We start from the raw sequence: 23,662 nt of genomic DNA on the forward strand, positions 1-23,662 counted from the left end.
TGTCAGGATCAATTGAAGTAATATTTACAAAGGGCTTTGCAAATGTTAAAGGATTATATAAATGTATGGAATGTTTTTCTTCATGAATAGCCTATTTACTCTCTGTTGAAATTCTACCCACCTTTTGAAGCCCAGTTGAAAACCCACCTCCTTCAGGAATTCAAAAAAGGCATTATTAAATGCCTGCTAGATGCTAAGCACTGTGCTACCTGCTGGGTATACAAATATTTTAAAAAATAGTAATTCCTACTCTGAAAAAACAAACAGATAAGATGATTTCTCTTTCCAAAATGTGTAGAGCATTTTGTTCTTATCATTCAAATGAGTTTTCATAGTACCCAATTACTTCAATATATTATTTATTAAGTGCTTATTATGTATTAGGCATTGTGGACATAAAGATAATATGAAAGTCTCTGTACTCTAGGAGATTAATAATGTGCAGTAACAATAATTGCATCCTTAATAGACTGTAATATCACAAAAGAGTAATGAATAAAGAAATCTGAGCAAAGAATACATACTAAAGAGAGATTTAAAATTGACATTCTAAAGACTAAATGGACCAGAGACTATAGCACAGAAATAATAAATAATCATGTTTAAAATATTTTGCAGTAATGGTCAAAGGTTTTGAATAAGATGAAGAAATCAAAGCTATGAATAATCATATAAATATGCAAATTAAAACAACTCTGAGGTACCACCTCACACATCAGTTTGGCCAATATGACAGTAAAGGAAAGTGATAAATGTCGGAGGGGATGTGGCAAAATTGGGACATGAATGCATTCCTGGTGAAATTGTGAACTGATCCAACCATTCTAGAGGACAATTTGGAAGTATGTTCCAAAAGGCTATAAAACAATGTATACTCTTTAATTCAATAGTGCCACTACTAAGTCTGTATCCCAAAGAGCTTTTTAAAAGATAGGGAGAATCTACTTGTGCAAAAATATTTATAGCTACTCTTTTTATGGTGGAAAAGAATTGGAAATAGAAGGGATGCCCATCAACTGGGGAATGGCTAAACAAATTGTGGTATATGATGGTGATAGAATACTATTGTGCTGTAAGAAATGATGAACAGAATAATTTAAGAAAGAGCTGAGAAGACCTACATGAACCGATATATAGTGAAATAAGCAGAACTAGGAGAACATTGTACACAGTAATGGCAATATTGCAAAATGATCAATCGTGACTTATAAAAAGGACTTATGACAAAGAATGCTATCCATCTCCAGAGAAAGAATTGTTGGAGTCAGAATACAGATCAAGGCATATGATTTTAACTCTAGTTTATTTGAGTTTTTATTTTGGGGGTTTAGTTTTTGATGATTATTATAAAAATGATCAATATGGAAATAAGTTTTGCACTACAATACATATATAGCCCAGATCAAATTGCTTGCCAGCCCCAGGAGTGGGTACAGAAGGGAAAGATGGAGAAAATTAGGATCATATAACTTTGGAAAACTTACGTGGAAATTTGTTATTACATGTACTTGGTAAAACAAAAGTTTTCTAATTAAAAAAAAGTTTTGCAGTGAAAATATACCAAATTTTATAGAATTCAACCAAAACTACTTCTCTGAAAACCTGCATAACCAAAACAGTAGGGGAAAAAAAGATCAGTAAATTGAGGATACAATGAAAACAATTAGAAAATAGACAACCATAAATCAAGAACAAAAAAATAAATATTAAAAATGTGGGGGCGGGGAAAAGACAGAGACAGAGAGAACTTGAAGATTATGGAACAAAGAAATCTAACAACTGTTTTCTGGAGGTGGTGATGGAAAGATTAACAAAACTGAAACAATTAATTTGATCAAAAAAGTGAAGAAAATCAAATTGCCGAAAGAAAAAAAAAGGTGGTGTGAGGATCAAATTGTAAAACACTTAGAGTTCTTGGCACATATTAAGTGCTACACAAATCATTTTTACCATCATCAATATTATTATTGTCTGAATTTAGTGTTTCACTATTTCCAGGCCTTTCAGTGACCTAGATTCGTTGACATGATAAGCAATGGAAGGCTTGGCCTTGAATTAACTTTGGAAGTTTCTATTTTAAAAGAAAATAAAGCAAGTGAGCCAGAGAGAGAAAATACATTAAAAGTGCCAATGCTTTGGATGAGCCTGAGTCAATAAGAATCCATAGCAGGAAGGGGATGGAAGGCAATGTAGGTCCCTAAGCCAGTCTATTTCATCTATAACTTATGTTAGATAATTTTTTTTTTTGCTGACCACATATGTTAATAGTCATAATTTCCAAGATAGTATAATTTCAAATATAGGATCATTAGATTTAGCTCTGGGAGGGGCTTTAGCAATAAGCTTTGACTTGCCTGCATCTTCTTGGGAGGCGTTCCTGGCCTCTGAATGCATCTCTTCCATCATGCCCCAGGCTACTCTCTAGTTATAACATTCTCCATAGTTCCCACCCCCTTACTCCTCCTTTCTGGTTACACATAGCTGTTTGAGGCTGCCAAGAGGACAAAAAGAATGAGGTTTGGGAAAAGACCATTAGATTTGACTATTAAGAGCTCACTGTCTTAGAAAGGTAGGTTGGGGATAGGCAATGGCTTTAAAATATTATATTCTACATCTTTATTAATGAAGGGGTTTCTATACATCTGCAGCTGGCTAAGAGAAAACTCCCCCATACTTCTTTAACAAGAGGCTGCTTCATTACCTTGACATTCTGAATTGACAAACAGGTTAGCTGTTTCCACAGAGAGAAGAGATCCCTATGCGTAGACTCTTAGTAAGGTACAGGCTACCAATATTTGCAACACTAATAAGTCCTCTTAATATTTTGCTCTAAAATTATTATGAATGTGTTCTAGAATGCTTCTGCAAGTCAAGTCAAATCAAGTCAACAAGCATTTATTAGATACCAAATATTAAGTGCCTATTATATGCCAGTTTCTATGCTAAGCTCAGAGGATACAAAGAAAAATAAAAATAGTCCCTTCAAGGCCTCTGCTCTCATAGTTTATAATCTAATGAAAAGATACACAAATCAAAATCTTCACATACTGTGGAAGGTGTTATTTAAAGAATCTGATGGTAAATCCTTGAAAGTAAACAGAAGAATCTCTTGAGCATTTATCTGCTTCATAAACTAGGATATGAGAAAGAAATATAATTTTGAGAAATCTCTGTCCAAATATAAAGAAATTAGAAATTATATCCCAAGCAATTATTTCAATTTAAGTGCAATTACCTGAAATAATTATCCTGAAAAGAATGAAAATATTATCACATTTTTCTTCCATAAGGGAAGAAATTCTAAATAGACAGAAAAGTGTTTCATGGCTTGGTTACTTTATATCTACCTATTGTAAGACATGCAAAAATAAGATGTCTTACTTACTACAGTATATATTTACAAATTGTAGTTGGCAACACTTCTGGACAGTTTCCCTAGGTTACTTCCAAAGCACATGCATGGTCCTTTTCCCCCTAAGCCAGAAAACTTGAATGGTACAATCAAATCATTCTTTTGCACTTTCTACAAAGTGTGAGCCATCTCACAAACCCATGGAAAATTTGACTTTATCCTGGGCCTGTAATCTACAAGGTAGTGATCTAGTCAAGAACTATGCCTTTTGATATTTCAATATGCTTAATGCAATTCTTGGGCAAAATGAAAAAAAGCAAAGAAACTCATTTGAGAATCAATGTCAATCAAATTGATTATTTTCAGGGAAAATAACTGGTTTATATTCCTCCCCCCTCCCTGTAACTCACTGTAAAGTTTTTTATTTTATTGTCCTACTAATAAAACCTTTCCCCGAAAATGAATAAATGATATAATTTTCAGAGAAATAGTAGATGAGCAAATGATTCACTGGAGACCTTAAATGTGCTTTCCCTCTTCCCTCTGAAATGACTTTCTAGGTATTTTGTATTTAATCATTTGTGTTCATTTAATCATTGTGTTCATGTTCTCTTCTACTCCCCCTACCCTCCTGCTGGGTAAAATGCATTTAGTTTTTGTCTTTTTAATCCACACCTAGCACAAAGTCTATATACCATAGGAATTTAATAAGTGAGACTTATTAAACTGAATCAAATCTGTGATTGATAGTAGTAGTCTTATTTTAACAGATATTCCATTGGATAAGATTCGAATCACAACTCTGCAATAACTACTTAAAAATCAAGCAAGCCAAGCATTTTTGGCTACATACTAGTAGCATGAAATTGAAGCACAAGGTATAAGACAGGAAAAACTGGCTAAGTCCTTAAAATTGGTGACATAATTATATACTTGCTTCAAAGACAGATCCTTGATGACAATTTTTAAGAGCTTCATTCTTTAATTAGAGTACAAACAAAAGTCTAATTCATTTGGGCACATGGAGTTAGGCTACATGGAAAGTGAGGCATAGGCAGGAGCCAGGGTAGGTGCTGGGGGCAGGGTGAGGAAAGAAGTATGCTTCTTTAAAAGAAGAAGTCTTCCTTTTTGGTCAACAGAGTTACAGCAGATACAAGGATCATAAATCTAGAGCTTAATGAACCTCAAAGACCATCTTAGTGAGAGCTAGAGTTAGTGAATTACACAAGGTCTACAAATCAAATAAAAGAAATGCAAGTCAAATAGCTGTGAAGTTTTATCTCACATCCTTCAAACTGGTGAAGATGACAAAGGATGGAAGTAGTCTATGTTGGAAGAATTTTGGAAAGATAGGTACAATAGTGCATTAAAAAGAAATTTGGAAATATGCAAATAAAGCAACCAAAATATCCACACCCCACTCACACCTATAGATTCTAGTACAGATTAGTAGGCATATGCCCAAAGAGATAGATAAGAAAAAAGTCCCATATACACCAAAATATATATGGCAAAAAAAAAAAACAGAAGTAAAGTAGATAGGAAGATTTTGGTGATTTTTACAAATTTATTTTAAGTATAGGATATCTAATCATCAAAAAAACACATTTCAATATGCAAAGAAGAAATGGATTACATATGATATTGTGGGCTTCTGTTATAGGCAATTTGGTAGATTTGTAACATGTATGATACATTGGATTGAATGAAAAAAATTGCCTGGTGTATCCCTTTCTTTTTCCTTAAATGTATTTTAAAATATTTTGTAATGAGCTTAATTTTTTTTTTTTACATCTCTGTCACTACCTACTAATTTATTCCCCTATGACTGCTGAAGGAATCCTCCTTAGGAACAAAGAAGTAATTTCAGGCAAAATGAATCAACATATTAGTCCTCTCTGAAAATATGTCATATTTTGTACCAATAGTATACCACTTCTCTGCCAAGAGAAAAAAGGTATGGTTCAGCATGAATATTTTGAAGTCATCTTTAGTCATTGCTTTAATCAGAGTTCTGAAATTGTTAACCTTTACGTAACTGTGAGTATCATATAAACACTTTTCTTGATTCAATTCATTTCACTCTATATCAGCTCATATAAATTTCTCCAAATTTTTTTTCTCCAAATTCATAGTATTCCTTATTTCTTATTGCATAATAGGGACAGAAATAGGGACTGAAGTTTTCATTTCATTGGTCTAGGGAACTCCCTATATGAGGAAACTCTCTCTTTACTGATGCAGATCCGCACCTTCCCTACAACTTGGAAAGTTACTTAGAGCACTGACAAGCTAAGTGACTTACTTAGAGATATATAATCAGAGGTAGGATCCAAACTAGGATTTCATTGCTGCAAGACTAGCTTTATCCATTATGCCATTCCATTTACCTGAATAATCATATTCCATTATTCAAATGTCAGAAAACATTTAGCCATTCTCCAGTTGATGGGTGTTCACATTGTTTCCAGCTCTTTACTATGGAAAGTGCTACTACAAAAATAATTTTGTACTTATAGGTCCTTTCCCTCTGTCTTTGAACTTTTTGGAATATATACCTCATGGTGGTATTGTCAGGTCAAAGAGTTTACAAAATTTAGTGACATTAGGGATATAGTTCTAAATTGTTTTCCATCATGGTTGGAACAATTCACAACTCCATGGGATACTTTTTCTCACTGTTTTTACTTGGATAGATTTCACTCTGTTTTCCATACAATGAGCTCTTTATGAACCTAAGCCATCTCTAGGAACTCTTTCTTTGCCAAGAAAAGAAGTGGGGAGGTGGGATGTTCATTCTCCCAGTAAAGCTTAACCAACTTGGCTGCAAACATGTCATTATACAAATACAGCCTCCATGACTATCAGCTGTCAGAAATACATCTAAAGGCTTTTATGGCCTCAAACAACCAAGAGAAACATTCAGAGAAGACTGAGAAAGTAAAACTGGTTTGCTATAAAACAAATAGACACAGTGCTATTTAACCTACCATAAAAAAATTTCAGTCAATGCATCATATAACTTAATGTAGGCCATTAACACTATAATGCACATTTTTCATTTCAAAGATTGTAAAAAGTATAAGTATAGGCAATACTTTTTTCTGACTATTTTGGTCGAGTTTACAGCTCACTTTAAGATTATTGTATTGTGTTTTCATAGTTGGATTTTTCAAGATTTACTATAAATTCAGTCTACAGCAATAGTTAAAAATGGATAAGACAGACTACATTTTTTAAAAGTATAAAAGGCAGCTGTTTTTCTTCATCACACAGCCTGTAGTAACTTTATAACTACAATAAATTCTTGCTAATAAATATGTTTTCTCTGTGATGATTACCATAAAAACATCAGTTATATATATTATAGAAACAAGGGAATGTGAACCTTTTTTAAAAAGGAAAATATTATCAGATACTGTAGATAAGTATGGACAGGATAAGGGTGCTTAAGTAATAGTTGTCTCTTCTTCCAATAATAACTTGAATTTGGGAAAACAAAACTTAGGTATTTAGTGGTCTCTAAAATCTGCTTGATAATGGTGAAAACATTTCTGATGTTATAGTTACTACTGGCAATGTTTTGGGCCCAAGCAAAAGGGGTAAAGAAAAAGCACTTTATTAGTCTTCTACCAGATTAAATACTTTTGATTTTATGATTAAGAGAAACAAAAGTGTACAGAGGATGGAATGTTTTTATATATTGGGATATCATATTTTCCAAATTTTAAGTGAAAACTAAAATCAGGTATCACGGTTTTGTTTTGTGTGTATGTGTGTGTGTGTGTGTGTGTGTGTGTGTGTGTGTGTGTGTGTGTGTGTGTGTGTGTGTGTGTGTTTTCCTTAAATCAGGAGGCATTACAAAACTGATAGAACTACTTTGGAAAGAAATTTGGTAGTATACCAAAGTTATGAGAGGAATCATATCCTTTGACCCAATTATTCTACTCTTGGAAATATTCCTGGAAATTATGAACAAAAAAACAACTCACTATCCCAAAGTTTTCATGATGACCTTATTTGTAATTGCGAAAAGCAAAACAAAACAAACAACAACAACAACAACAAAAACAGAGGGCAACCTAAATGAACAACAATAGGGGGAAATCAATGGTTAAATAATACACTGATTTTTCTGGGATATGAATCAAATTTAAATAAATGCCCATTTCTAACCAATCACATTCTCACTGGACTAGGAGTCAGGAGACAGGGTCTTAAACATTTATAATCTACTTAAATTGGCAGCAGTGGAATTTTAAACTGCACTCTACCGTATTTTAGACCCTTCCTCAAAAAAAAAAAGTTGCCTATAAGAAAACTTAGAAAATATACAGTCTAACCACCTCATTTTAAAGAGAGAGAAACTGAAGCACAAAATGACTGGCTCAAGAACATACAACTGAATATAATAGACCTAGCACCAAAACCCCTCTCTCCTGATATAACTCCAATCTTCTCAAAAATAGCAAAATAAAGGCAACAGTTGGACTCATAAGAAATTAGTGCCCCCTCTAAGAACTAAATTTTCTTCTTAGTTATGATCAAATCTTTGTGAAAAAACTACAAGTTGTCCTTGGACCCAAAATAGACTTAACTTAAGAGTCTGTAAAAGAGAAAACTGACCATGTATTATACCTTGGCATTCAAAGTCAATGGTTTTGCGGGCACTGAAGAAAATCAGTATGTTCTTAAACAAAGGTCAGGGAGAATGACTAGTTTCAAAGTTTGCCTTGGCTCCATAACTACCTCATGAAGGGAACAACCAAGAGCACAGTGCTATCCAGAGTAGCATACAATTATGATGAAAGGCAGGTCTCAAATTTTTTAAATGTCTAATTGGCTGTCCAGTTCTTTTATCCTCCTATTCACTTGTCCTGAGCACAAGGGCTTGGGCAGTCCAAAGCAGTATATATTAGTGGAGAAAATAATCCCCCCAAACTATCATATTCCCAGGCAGAAAGAGAGCTGTGGCTTCAGGTCATCATCTTAGCAAATTGAGGAATTTAGAGAGATGTTAAAGTGTTATAACAACTTTTGAGGAAATATATGCATGTTTGATTCCAAAACAGTGCTGTACAAAATCACAGAGTTGGGAGGAACTCACCAAACTGGACACATACAAGAGCAAGAATTCCTTTGTAAGAACCTCAATAAGCCATTATCTTGCCTTTGCAGGATGACATCTATCTCCCATGGAAAGACATTCCATTTTCAGATACCTCTAAATAGAAGTTGGTTTTTTTCCCATCCTTTATCAGGCCTAAAATTGACTCGCTTCAACTCACACCCATTGCTCCAAGTTCTGCCATGTGGAGACAAACAAAATATTTCTAATCCCTCTTTCATAAAGTCCTTGAAAACAGCTGTCATGACCCCATGACAAACCTAATTCCTTTATGATCTGGGATGGCATCATGATAGAATGGAAAAAATGTTGGGATTTGGAGTGAAGAGATGTCTAATTCTGAATACTGCTTTAAACATTTACTAGCTATGGGTCACTTAGCCCTTCTGAGTCTCATTAAAACTTAACTGTAAAGTTAGTAGTATGATAATAGCACCTAGTGTCAACATTTGGTGTGAGATTCAAATGAAATCATGTATGTAGAATGCTTTGCAAACAAAGCAAAAGATAAATGTCAACTGCTATTACTATTATTATTTTAAGGTTCTTCACCATCTTCCTCACCCTTCTCTGAATGTCTTCCAATTCATCAACATCTTTAAAATGTAGAAACTAGATTTGAACACAATGTTTCAGGTAAGGTCTGACCAGAGCAGAATGGAGCAAAGCTATTGCATCCATCATTTTGAAAATCACACCTCTCTTAATTAGACAATCTAAGATGACCATAGCTGTTTTGGTAACCATTTCATAGTGTAACTCATCAGAGCTTGTGGCTAGTTCACTAAAACCAACAGATCTTCTCATATAAATTGATCCCCAGTCATGCATCCTAACTCCCCACCAGTCAGTTCCCAGTATTTGGAGAGGGAAGACCATATCTACTTCAAATTTCATCATAGCTAGGAAAAATTTAAGCCTCCTGGACCCCAAAATGCTAGAAGTTGAGATTTTCAATTTATTGAAATGAAAGCTCCCTTTCATTGCCCTTTCCTCACATTCCTATCTCTATTCAAGTTAATCCTAAAATGCCCTACTCCCTTTCCTTATCTGACTTCCCTTTCCCCCGAGGCCTCTAAAATCCAATTCTATAGTTAATAAACTTCTCAGAGCCCTCCACTTCTTTTTTGATACACATTCTTCTGTTTTTGAGCACACAGAAATCTGGACTTCTCCATAAGACTGGATAACTTTAGCCACCCAATCTCAGTTCTCACTAATCCTTTCCTCATGTCTTTGAGACTCTGGGCCAAGAGAAGAAAGTATAATGGACATTAACTTCTCCTTACAGACTCTTCCTTTGTCATCACCACTGAGCAACTTCTTCTCTTCTGAGGTTCATTACATTCATCTACATGATCAGATCCAAATCTTTGTTGCTATCTGCCAGCCTTAATATCACTTTTTCTGCTTTCTCTAGTTCAGTACTTAGCTCATAGTATCCCACTTCAGCACCAACTTTATACTGGGTATTCAATATACACAATGACGATTCCTCAAAATGATGGCCTCCCAGTTTAACAACCTTTGCAACTTCCATGTATAGATTTAAAAAATTAATATCCAATACTCCAATTATTATATTTATAAGATTTATTAATAATAAAATTTGAAGCAAGGGGAGAAAAACATCAGTAAAGAAACCCAGAGCTCGAAGAAGGCGTTACCCACAACTTAAAGGGAAAAAGGATTCTTGGGACAAGAAAAGAATTCTGGGAGATGGAGTCCAAAGGTCCAAGATTTGCCAATTACACACATGAACTATAGTTTCACTTAACCTCAGTCACCTGGCATGGTCATATCTTAGTTATCACAATCACCCAAAACTGTCACCTTTATGATTGTGAACTCTGAAATTCCCCTCTCTGATCTTACCCTCATTGCTTTAATATCTCTACCTCATTCTAATGAAACTATTCTTTAAAACACACACACACACACACACACACACACACACACACACATTCTCTCTCTCTCTCTCTCTCTCTCTCTCTCTCTCTCTCTCTCTCTCTCTCTCTCTCTCTCTCTCTCTTTGCCCTTAGACCAATTGAACCTTGAGTCACTTCCAACCTCCCCTGCTTTCCCATTCTTTCACCCCAACTCTGATCACTTTCCTCTTGATTCTGCAGTTGACCAGCTCAACTATGTTCTGTCTCTCCTGCTGACTTCCTCATCCCTTTGCAAATATACTGCCATACACAATTTGTAGGGGAACTATAACTCCTACTTATATATGAATAAGCTCCTACTCTTATACTGAAGGATACTGGAGGGAGAAATCCTAAAGTATCAACTGGGTCTACCACAGATTCATATAACAAATTATCAACTGGGTCCTCATGACTATATAGCAAAACTTTTCTTCCTTGACTTTCTCTTCTTTGCTCCTTTCAGTGGCTACTCTAAAACTTCTTTTTGCTTTAATCCCTCACGCCTCCTCTAGTTTCACCTTTCTCCAGCAGTTATGGTTGCCTTCCAATTTACAAAGAAAATAGAGATCATCTGCCATGAGCATCTTACCTCCCCTATTCCATAGATCAAAACTCTCCTATATCTTCATTTACAAAGATATGTGTACCTGGAATAGTATATATATGACATCTGAGAATAAAAAAGAGTTATGAAATATAGTCTAATGCCAAAGATGACTTTTTAATATTCAATAATGTCAAAAGGAAGAATTATAATAAAGGGTGTAGAAACAAAATTTCCAGGTGAAGCTTTTTGTAGGGGTCAGAGTATGGGAAGAGATGGAAAGAGATCTGAGAATCAAAGGGACATAGATTTAAAGAAAAAGCTTTAAAATTATAAGAATCATAAAATCCCTAAACTAATCTAGGATGATGTAACCAATATCAAGTGTTATTTTATTTTAAAAATATGAAAATTAGAGGAGACTTCCGGTCAAGATGGCGGCGTAGAAGCAGCGAAAGTTCAGACCTCAGAAACCCTTCCTTACCGATCGCAAACAGAGTGCTCCTAGGCCACTGAAATTCAAGCTGAACAACAGGATAGACCTGGGGAAACCTCCTCCTGGACCTGGATCAAAAGGTACCGCACCCCAAAAGCCAGAACCCTAGATCACTCGGATCTAAGGGGTAGACAGAAAGAAGGTCCCAGGACCCATCCCCCCCAACCCAGAGTGCTGAGCCCACGGCAGCAGCGGGAACCTCAGGGCTCTGAAGACTCACCTTGAAAGCAACCTGAGCCAGTCTCCGGGGCTCCCAACACAGACGGCAGGGAAACATAGAGTGAAGAGGGAAGCCTGTAGCCCCCTGGCTGGGTCTTTCCATCTGAGTCTCAAGGGAGGTCCCAGCTTTAGGGCACCAGCTGAACCCAATCCCATCAGGAGCCCTCAGAGCTACTGAAAGGACAGAAAACTCAGGGCTGGCAAAGGGGTTGCTCCAAAGAGCATACCTTGAAAGTAACTCACGCCAGTTTCCGGGTATTCAACACAGACTGTGGAAGAAGAGGTTGCTGCCTTTTTTTTCTTCCTTTTTTTGGCTCTGGGATCATTTGGCCCACACCACCTGAACCTAATCCCATCAGGAGCCCTCAGAGCTTCTGAAAGAACAAAAACTTCAGGACCAGTGAAGGGCTTACCTTGAAAACAACCCGGGCCAGTCTCCAGGCATTCAACACAGATTGTGGAGGAGGCGGCTTTTTGCATCAGGGCTCATTCGGCCCAAACCAGATGAACCTAATCCCATCAGGAGCCCTCAGAGCCCAGGCAAGCCACGACCCCTCCCCCCTTTGAGAGCAGGGTCTTCTGAAAAAACAGAAACCAAGAGGCGAAGTCAAGATGGCAGCCTAGAAGGAGCACAGACCTGGTCAGAGCTTTGGAGATCCTCCATATCTGCTCCAGCCTTCCAGGACGTTTAAAACTCAGAGTAAACCCAGCCCAACTAAGCTGAACTCAATCACATCAAAAGTCTCCAGAACACAGGGAAGCCCAGGCTCCCCATACATCCTCATCGACTGCTGGACTTTAAGCCAATCAAAAGCCTCCAGAATACAGGAAAGCTCAAACCCCCAACAACCCTCCCCCAGAGATTACACCAAGAGATCCTCTGTTAAAGCTCCAAGAGGGGAGACTGATAGAAGTCCCCCCCCCCCAAAAAAATTGAGAGGAACAAGAGCACAGACAAATACGGGGAGGAAAGAAGGGGTGAATTTGAACAAACAACAGAAACAGAAGAAAGAAACTACAATAGACAGCTACTACTCACCAAATGGAACAGAGGGGGAGAGAACAGCAAACGATAAACCAGAAATCCCAGCGAATTGGATACAGGCTGTGGAAGAACTCAAAACACAACTAAGAGAGGCTGAAGACAATTGGGAAAAGGACTTAAAAATTAAGATAAGTCATCTGAAAAAAGAGGCACTTGAACTAAAACAAGAAAATAGTGTACTGAAAGCCAAAATCAACCAACTGGAAAATTAGGCAAAGGAGATGAAAGATGAGGCAAAGGAGATGAAAGACGAGATAAAGAGGATGAAAGACGAGATAAAGAGGATGAAAGATGATCTTCAAAGAAAATCAGACCAAAAGGAAAAAGATGACCAAAAAGCCAGAGATGAAATCCAAACCTTAAGAACCAGAGTAAAACAACTAGAATCAAGTGACCTCACAAGTCAGCAGGACACTATAAAACAAAACAAAAAGAATGAAAAAATTGAGGAAAATGTGAATCATCTCATTCACAAAACAGACGATTTAGAAAATCGTTCAAGAAGAGACAATTTAAGAATAATTGGACTACCAGAAGACCACGACAAAAGAAAAACCCGGGACATAATACTAGAGGAAATTATCCAGGAAAACTGTCCCGAGATCCTAGAACAAGAGGGCAAAGTGGAGATTGAAAGAATCCACAGATCACCCCCTGTATTTAATCCCTAACTGACAACACCAAGAAATGTTATAGCCAAATTCAAAAACAATCAGATGAAAGAACAGGTATTACAAGCTGCCAAGAAGAAGACATTCAGATACCATGGAAACATGGTGAGGATAACACAGGATCTGTCTGCATCCACACTGAAGGACCGAAAGGCATGGAATACAATATTCCGGAAAGCAAGGGAACTAGGCCTACAGCCAAGAATAAAATACCCATCAAAACTGACTATATTCTTACAGGGGAAAGTATGGTCATTTAACACAACAGAAGAGTTCCAAGCATTCATAAATAAAAGACCAGACCTGAACAGAAAATTTGAAGTCCAACCACAGAACTCAAGAGAATCATCAAAAGGTAATTAAAAAAGAGGGGGAAAACAACAACAACAACAACAACAAAATTTTATTAAGAGACTCAAGAAGTTAAAATGATATGTATCCCTATAAGAAAAGAGGTCATTGGCAACTCTTAAAAACTGTTGCTATCACCTAAGCAGCTGAAAGAACTACACTCAGAGGGAACAGTGACAAACTGTATAGGATGAAAGGACAAGACATAAATAGGTATATAGATATATGCATGCATAAATACATATACATGTGTATGTATATATATATATATATATGTATATATATATATATATACATGACTAAAGCTAAAAAAGAAAAGAGGTTATGACTAAAAGAAATGGGAAAAGAAACAAATGGGGGTAAATTTATATGTCACAAAGAAGCTCATGGCCGGAGGGGGGAGAACATCAATACACTGGAAGGGTAAAGAGGTTGGAGATAGGAAATACTCAACTCTTACGTACTTTAAAACTGACCCAAAGAGGGAAGAACAATCCAATCCATTGGGGAAGAGAATAGATTTGCGCCCTATAGGGGAGTAGAAGGGTAAAAACAGATTGGTGGGGAGGGAAGCAGTACAAGGGAGGGAGAGGGTGGGGGGGAGGAATTTTAAAAAGACTACAGGGGAAAATAAGGGAGGGAATAAGAAGGGAGGGGTGTAGAAAGGGAAGTACAAGGGGGACTGATTTAAAGTAAATCACTGGACTAAAAGGTAGAGCTGAAGAAGAAAGATTAGAATTAGGGAAGGATATCAAAATGCCAGGGAGTCCACAAGTGACAGTTATAACTTTGAAAGTGAATGGGATGAACTCACCCATAAAATGTAGACAAATAGAAGAATGGATTAGAATCCAAAACCCTACCATATGTTGTCTCCAAGAAAGACACATGAGGCTGGTAGACACCCACAAGGTCAGAATTAAAGGATGGAGTAAGATCTTCTGGGCCTCAACTGACAGAAAGAAGGCAGGAGTGGCAATCATGATATCTGATAAAGCCAAAGCAAAAATAGACCTGATCAAAAGGGATAGGGAAGGTAATTATATTTTGTTAAAAAGGACTTTAGATAATGAGGAAATATCACTAATCAACATGTATGCACCAAATAATATAGCACCCAAATTTCTAATGGAGAAACTAGGAGAATTGAAGGAAGAAATAGACAGTAAAACCATATTAGTGGGAGACTTGAACCAACCATTATCAAATTTAGATAAATCAAATCAAAAAATAAATAAGAAAGAGGTAGAAGAAGTGAATGAAATCTTAGAAAAATTAGAATTAATAGAAATATGGAGAAAAATAAATAGGGATAAAAAGGAATACACCTTCTTCTCAGCACCACATGGCACATTCACAAAGATTGACCATACATTAGGTCACAGAAACATGGCACACAAATGCAGAAAGGCAGAAATAATAAATGCAGGCTTTTCAGACCACAAGGCAATAAAAATAATGATCAATAATGGTACATGGAAAACCAAATCAAAAACGAATTGGAAACTAAACAATATGATACTCCAAAATCGTTTAGTTAGAGAAGAAATCATAGAAACAATAATTTCATCGAGGAAAATGACAATGGCAAGACATCCTTTCAAACCTTTTGGGATGCAGCCAAAGCGGTAATCAGAGGTAAATTCATATCCCTGAGTGCATATATCAACAAACTAGGGAGAGCAGAGATCAGTCAATTGGAAATGCAAATAAAAAAACTCAAAAGCGACCAAATTAAAAACCCCCAGCAGAAAACCAAACTAGAAATCCTAAAAATTAATGGAGAAATTAATAAAATCAAAAGTGACAGAACTATTGATTTAATAAATAAGACAAGAAGCTGGTACTTTGAAAAAACAAACAAAATAGACAAAGTACTGGTCAATCTAATTAAAAAAAGGAAGGAAGAAAAGCAAATTAACAGCATTAAAGATGAAAAGGGGGACAGCACCTCCGATGAAGAGGAAATTAAGGCAATAGTTGAAAATTACTTTGCCTAATTATATGGCAATAAATACACCAATTTAGGTGATATGGATGAATATATACAAAAATACAAACTGCCTAGACTAATAAAAGAAGAAATAGAATTCTTAAATAATCCCATATCAGAAAATGAAATCCAACAGGCCATCAAAGAACTTCCTAAGAAAAAATCCCCAGGGCCTGATGTATTCACCAGTGAATTCTATCAAACATTCAGAGAACAGTTAATCCCAATACTATACAAACTATTTGACATAATAAGCAAAGAGGGAGTTCTACCAAACTCCTTTTACGACACAAACATGGTACTGATTCCAAAACCAGGCAGGTCAAAAACAGAGAAAGAAAACTATAGACCAATCTCCCTAATGAATATAGATGCAAAAATCTTAAATAGGATACTAGCAAAAAGACTCCAGCAAGTGATCAAAAGGGTCATCCACCATGATCAAGTAGGATTTATACCAGGGATGCAGGGCTGGTTAAATATTAGGAAAACCATCCACATAATTGATCACATTAACAAGCAAACCATAAAGAACCACATGATTATCTCAATAGACGCAGAAAAAGCCTTTGATAAAATACAACACCCATTCCTATTAAAAACACTAGAAAGCATAGGAATAGAAGGGTTGTTCCTAAAAATAATAAACAGTATATATCTAAAACCATCAGCTAATATCATCTGCAATGGGGATAAACTAGATGCATTCCCAATAAGATCAGGAATGAAACAAGGATGCCCATTATCACCTCTACTATTTGACATTATACTAGAAACACTAGCAGTAGCAATTAGAGAAGAAAAAGAAATTGAAGGCATCACAATAGGCAAGGAGACCAAGTTATCACTCTTTGCAGATGACATGATGGTCTACTTAAAGAATCCTAGATACTCGACCAAAAAGCTAATTGAAATAATCAACAACTTTAGCAAAGTTGCAGGATACAAAATAAACCCACATAAGTCATCAGCTTTTCTATATATCTCCAACACAGCTCAGCAGCAAAAACTAGAAAGAGAAATCCCATTCAAAATCACCTTAGACAAAATAAAATACTTAGAAATCTATCTACCAAGACAAACATAGGAACTATATGAACATAACTACAAAACACTCGACACACTACTAAAACTAGACTTGAGCAACTGGAAAAACATTAACTGCTCATGGATAGAACGAGCCAATATAATAAAAATGACCATCCTACCCAAACTTATTTATCTATTTAGTGCCATACCCATGGAACTCCCAAAAAATTTTTTACTGATTTAGAAAAAACCATAACAAAGTTCATTTGGAATAACAAAAGATCAAGGATATCCAGGGAAATAATGAAAAAAAAAAACACAAATGAGGGGGGCCTTGCAGTCCCAGACCTCAAACTATATTACAAAGCAGCAGTCATCAAAACAATTTGGCACTGGCTAAGAGACAGAAAGGAGGATCAGTGGAATAGACTGGGGGCAAGTGACCTCAGCAAGACAGTATACGATAAACCCAAAGATCCCAGGTTCTGGGACAAAAATCCACTATTCGATAAAAACTGCTGGGAAAATTGGAAGACAGTGTGGGAGAGATTAGGAATTGATCAACACCTCACACCCTACACCAAGATAAATTCAAAATGGATGAATGACTTAAACATAAAGGAAACCATAAGTAAATTGGGTAAACACAGAATAGTATACATGTCAGACCTTTGGGAAGGGAAAGACTTTAAAACCAAGCAAGACATAGAAAGAATCACAAAATGTAAAATAAATAATTTTGACTACATCAAATTAAAAAACTTTTGTACAAACAAAACCAATGTAACTAAAATCAGAAGGAAAATAACAAATTGGGAAAAAAATCTTCATAAAAACCTCTGACGAAGGTTTAATTACTCAAATTTATAAAGAGGTAAATCAATTGTACAAAAAATTAAGCCATTCCCCAATTGATAAATGGGCAAGGGACATGGATAGGCAGTTTTCAGATAAAAAAATCAAAACTATTAATAAGCACATGAAGAAGTGTTCTAAATCTCTCATAATCAGAGAGATGCAAATCAAAACAACTCTGAGGTATCACCTCACCCCTAGCAGATTGGCTAACATGACAGCTATGGAAAGTAATGAATGCTGGAGGGGATGTGGCAAAGTAGGGACATTAATTCATTGCTGGTGGAGTTGTGAATTGATCCAACCATTCTGGAGGGCAATTTGGAACTATGCACAAAGGGCGATAAAAGAATATCTACACTTTGATCCAGCCATAGCACTGCTGGGTCTGTACCCCAAAGAGATAATGGACAAAAAGACTTGTACAAAAATATTCATAGCTGCGCTCTTTGTGGTGGCCAAAAATTGGAAAATGAAGGGATGCCCATCAATTGGGGATTGACTAAACAAATTGTGGTATATGTTGGTGATGGAATATTATTGTGCAGAAAGGAATAATAAAGTGGAGGAATTCCATTGAGACTGGAACGACCTCCAGGAAGTGATGCAGAGCGAGAGGAGCAGAACCAGGAGAACATTGTACACAGAGACAAACACACTGTGGTATAATCGAACGTAATGGACTTCTCCATTAGTGGCGGTTTAATGTCCCTGAACAATCTGCAGGGAGATAGGAGAAAAAACACCATTCATAAGCAGAGGACAAACTGTGGGAGTAGAAACACCAAGGAAAAGCAAGTACCTGACTACAGCAGTTGAGGGGACATGACAGAGGAGAGACTCTAAACTAACACTCTAATGCAAATATTAACAACATGGCAATGGGTTCGAATCAAGAACACATATGATACCCAGTGGAATCACGTGTCGGCTACGAGGGGTTGGGGGGGGGGGAAGAAAATGATATTTGTCTTTAATGAATAATGCATGGAAATGATCAAATAAAATACTATAAAATTTAAAAGAAAAGGAAAAAAAGAAAAAAATATGAACATTAAAAAATGATTTCAAAACTTCAATTGATAATATTTTGATAAATTTGAGTAGTAATTTACCTGGAGAAGCAGCCTTTCAAAAGCCAGAAAGTTGTCCCACTTGGCCGACAGGGGATGCTTCAAAGTTTGGACTGTGGCTAGTCCAAGTTGCAGGAGACCACAGTGACTCTCCATGGCTCTGAAGTTTTTCTTAAAAAGCTGGATATAGGAGGTGAGCTGCCCAGGAGTGACTCGCCCTAGGGAAGAGGAAAAAAAAATAGTTTTCTCAATGTATTCTTCCTTAGTGGTCTGGTCAAAATTTTGAATGAATTTGTAACAAAGTAGTAATATCTCTAGACATTCATGCAAATAACATTTTCTGGTGAATATATGGAGGCTTTCTCCAATAGTAATATATTAATAGTAATTAAGAGTAATATAAAAAGCATAAAGGAATCGAAATTTCCTTAAGAGAACTGTTCTTGTGAGATCAAAAAACATTTTGATAATGAAAAGAGTTTCATTTTGGAAAAAGATTTCACATTTATAGTTGCACAAAGGGCTCTACTTAAAAAAAAAACCTTTTTGTCATTCATTTCAATGATGTCCAACTCTTTGTTGGACATTTGGGGTTTCTTTGGCAAAGATACCAGTTTTCTATATCCTTCAGCTCATTTTATAGATGAGGAAACTGAGGAAGACTAAAGTGATTTGTCCAAGGTCACACAACTAATAAGTAACAGGTTTTAACACTTCAAGTCCAACACTATATCCACTTTGTCCCCTGGCTGCCCTAAGGAAAATCTATTATAGTAAAATTAGAATTTTCTCCATTTTTCAGGTGAGGAAAGTAAGGTTCATAGAAACAAAGAGATTTAACAGGCAAATAGAAAGTGGCAGAACTACAAATGAAACCTACGCAAAGCCAGAAATTTAATTCCAATATTTTAACTATACTTCTTCCTTGGTTAACTAGTTAACAGATCTGGAATGTTGAAAGATTTCACTGGAAAAGAGTAACAAGAAATGAGGGATCACCAGAATTGTATCAACACTGATGACATATCCCATTTGGAGCAACAATCATCCATTTAATATTTATTGAAGAGCATACAATATACTGGATATTGTACAGAAAAGCTCTATATAGTGTTTATTCCTGTCTTGCCTCCAACTCCATCTAAAGCCATCTGCCTATAACATTCCAGAAGTCTGACATAGCTTCCCTCTCTCTCCATCTGCCAAACTACATTCCTTAAGCTGCAACCTCTCAGAAGTTATATTTTCTATAAAATTTCAAGTCATTGAACTTCTTTGTGTCTCAGTGTTTTCACCTGTATAATGGAGTTGGATTTGATGACCTTTAACTTCCCTTTCAAATCTAAAATTATCTCCTCATCTTAATCTAGATGAAAGAAGACAATCAAATCACCTCTGGATAAAGGAATCAACAAATCTTTCTCATACACATACACAGGCAGAATTTACTCTTTATTGAAAGGGGACATAGCATGTTTGATAGGGAGACTCTCTTGATAATGTAGGGACAAGACCTAGGTGTGACCAAAATAAGGTATTAAACTTCTCACTGTACCAAGTAAATTTTTTAAGGATCCAAATTAAGAGACAATTTACTGATCTTTACAGTGTAGGAAGTTTCTATATCAGGAATTTCCTGCATGGATGAAATAATTGCTCTAGTCCACAAGGAAATAAAAAGTTCTTCTAAAGAAACATGGTGGGCAGCTAGGTGGCTCAGTCACTTGAGTGCCAGGCCTAGAGACAAGAATTTCTGGGTTCAAATATGACTTCAGACACTTTCCAGCTGTGTGACCCCGGGCAAGTCACTTAACCTCCATTGCCTATCCCTTCTCACTTTTTTCTGCTGGAACCAATACACAGTACTTATTTTGAGATAGAAGTTAAGGGTTTAAAAAATAATAGTAATAATTCCGTATTCTATACAAGCTGGCCTATTCTCTGCACACAGCATTCCACCTCCCATTTCTGTTCTTTCTAAAAGATTGTCTCCCTCATCTGAAATGTACTCCCTCCTCATCTCTGTCTTAAAATAGCAAAGTCACTTAAAAGCATAGCTCAAAAGTCACCTCCTCCAAGGGGGTTTTCATAATGCCTCCTAGCTATCTGTCCACTGCCCAACAGCCAGATATTTTCTGTTATTTACTTTATATATGTATATGCTATTTGATGCCTTCACTGTCATTAGAGTATGAACTCACTGAAGGTAGTACTTTTCCTTTGTTCATCTTTGTATGCTAAGTCCTAGCACAATGCCTGGCACATAGCTTACAGTTAATGAGGTCTCTTGGCTAGTTACTTTCCACTAAGTAGCTTCAACTTTCATTTCACTACTAGGATCCAGACTCAGTCAATACTTTTATATGCAGACATATAAGACATATGGTTTTAATTAAGGAAATAAAAGTTTATCTTTCATAACAGAAATCCAAATAGTACCCATGTTAGCAAGCTTGGCAATGGTTCCCTATTACTACAATATTCTCTTCCCTATATGGCCTGAAGTATCCAAAAAAGAAAAAAAAGCACACAGAAATTCATACAAAAACACGTGCAGAGAGTGCAAGTGTATGTGTGTGTGTGTGTGTGTGTGTTTGTGTGTGTGTGGAAATAGCACATCCCTCCCCTTTTCTATGGATTTAAGAATAAATAAATCATATGCAAAGAAAATGCTACCCAAAGTAGTTAATAGGCTATTGGTATATGAAGAAATAAGCCGTTATTGATTTGAGAAATGCAAATCAAAACATACTAAGATATCATCTCATACCTATCAGATTGGCTAAAATGATAAAAGGGAAAATGACAAATGTTGGAGCAGATTTGGGAAAATGACGATGCTAATATATTGTTAGTGAAATTGTGAACTGATAAAAACTATTTTTGGAAGAATTATGCTCAAAGAGTTAGAAAACTGTGTATACTTTTTGGCCCAGAAATACTACTAGTAAGTTTATTTCCTAAGGTGATCTGGAAAAGGAAAAATAAACCCTTTATGTTCTAAAATATTTATGGCCACTCTGTGGCGGCAAAGAACTAGAAATTGAGGAAATGCCCATTAATTGGGGAATGGATGAACAAATTGTAGCATATGATTATGACGGAATACTACTGTGGTAGAATACTAACCTGATAATTAGGTTAATTTGGGGAAATCATGGAAGGACCTAAATGAAATTATGAAGAGTGAAATGAGAAGAACCAAGAGAATGTTATATATAGCAACAGAAATACTACCTCCAGAGAAAGAAGTAATAAATAGAAATAAGTAAGACATAGTTATACATACATATATATATGCAATATATATACATGTGTATGTATATGTACATATATGTACATATATGTATATATACATAACATATATACATATATGTACATATATGTATATATACATAACATATATATATATAGTCAAATGTCTTATTTAGTGGGAAGGTGAAAAGTTATATGGGTATTTTAATGTAACAAATAGAATAAATTTAAATTTTTAAAAATCAGTATGTATCTCTCTTGAGCAAAACATAATAAAAAGATTCAGTTTCCCAAATGACAAAATAACAAGCTAACAATGTCAATTTGGAACATATAACTTGATAAAAGGCTTTTAACATTCTATCAACTACTAGAGCTACAAGCTCACCTGAGCTTTAAAGAACTATCTGAACTTTCATTCATGCTCCCCCACCCCCATCACCACCACCCTTTAACATCACCAAGAAGATTTACATAGTGGTTTGAAAACTGTTAATCCAGACTGATTTGCAAGGTACCTTTAAAAAAAATTCCTCTTAATCAACTTGGAACTATGCCCAAAGGGCTTTGTGAACCTTAAAAATTCCCCATTAGGACCATTCACCATTTGGGCAGTGAAGCTACTTATATCAGGAATGTGAGAACTCTACTCCACCTGTACTTAAGCCTGCTTTAGGGAAAAAAACTCCTTGCTGAAGAATGAAAAGTACTTAAACCCATACTTAAGCCATGCATATTTTAGGACTAATACAAAAGGGTGCTAAGTACCTATAAAGGTCAAGCAACTTGTAAATTTACAAGGAACAAAGAGGTGAAAACTTACTCAGAGATTCTAGTCTACTCAGATGTGAATTACTCAAAAAAGATTAGTCTACTCAGGTGTGAACTAAGAATGGTCTGTCCTTTGAAAAACATCTACTGTGATTGGTAGATATAAGGACTTAGGGGAGGTGACCTAGGAGAATATGCCCTTTAAATAGGAACTCAGATTCATTCAGGGCATTCAGATTGAGGATTGAGCTGGTGGAGGCAGTTGAGATGATGCTGGCCTGGTGTCACTAGAATCCTTGCCTGGACAAATCTTGTGGTGAGTGATTAAGGACTGACTGGTTTTTCTCTTAAGGGCTTAGGCCTGGGTTGGCCAGGGCTGCTCTAGGCTGGCCTATCCTTTTCTCATTATTCCCCTTTTTCTCTCTTTCTCTCTTCTTTAATTCCTCATTGTATTAATTAATTAAAATCTCTATAAAACCCAGTTGACTTGGGTATATTTCATAATTGGGAATATTTCCCTGGTGACCACCTTATATTTGATTTAAAAACAAAACACTGTAGTGAAAACATATTTCCTGCGGTCACAACTTACTCATCCACTCTTATATCTACTACAATTTAAGTCTTCCACTATTTTAATCATTACAGTTTATTACAGGTCAACCATTTTAACTATTACAGCTTTAAAACACTGTCTGCCCTTTGATCCAGTCATACCACTGCTGGGTTTATACCCCAAAGAGATAATAAGGAAAAAGACTTGTACAAGAATATTCATAGCTGAGTTCTTTGTGGTGACAAAAAACTGGAAAATGAGGGGATGCCCTTCAATTGGGGAATGGTTGAACAAATTGTGGTATATGTTGGTGATGGAATACTATTGTGCTAAAAGGAAAAATAAACTGGAGGAATTCCATGGAGACTGGAACAACCTCCAAGAAGTGATGCA

At 36.0% G+C, this 23,662-nt stretch overlaps 1 protein-coding gene across 2 annotated transcripts in view; it reads right to left on the reverse strand.

Moving 5' to 3' along the window:
* Positions 1 to 23,662, reverse strand: part of SCFD2 (sec1 family domain containing 2) — a 500,196-nt gene that overhangs the window by 360,003 nt on the left and 116,531 nt on the right. For both annotated transcript variants that reach the window (XM_001371348.5, XM_007496459.3), the window contains exon 4: positions 18,730 to 18,905. In XM_001371348.5, coding sequence (XP_001371385.2) covers positions 18,730 to 18,905 — 176 coding nt within the window. The remainder of the gene's footprint in view (positions 1 to 18,729; positions 18,906 to 23,662) is intronic.

This window comes from Monodelphis domestica, chromosome 6, assembly GCF_027887165.1.
Source record: "Monodelphis domestica isolate mMonDom1 chromosome 6, mMonDom1.pri, whole genome shotgun sequence".
NCBI classification, from domain to species: Eukaryota; Metazoa; Chordata; class Mammalia; order Didelphimorphia; family Didelphidae; genus Monodelphis; species Monodelphis domestica.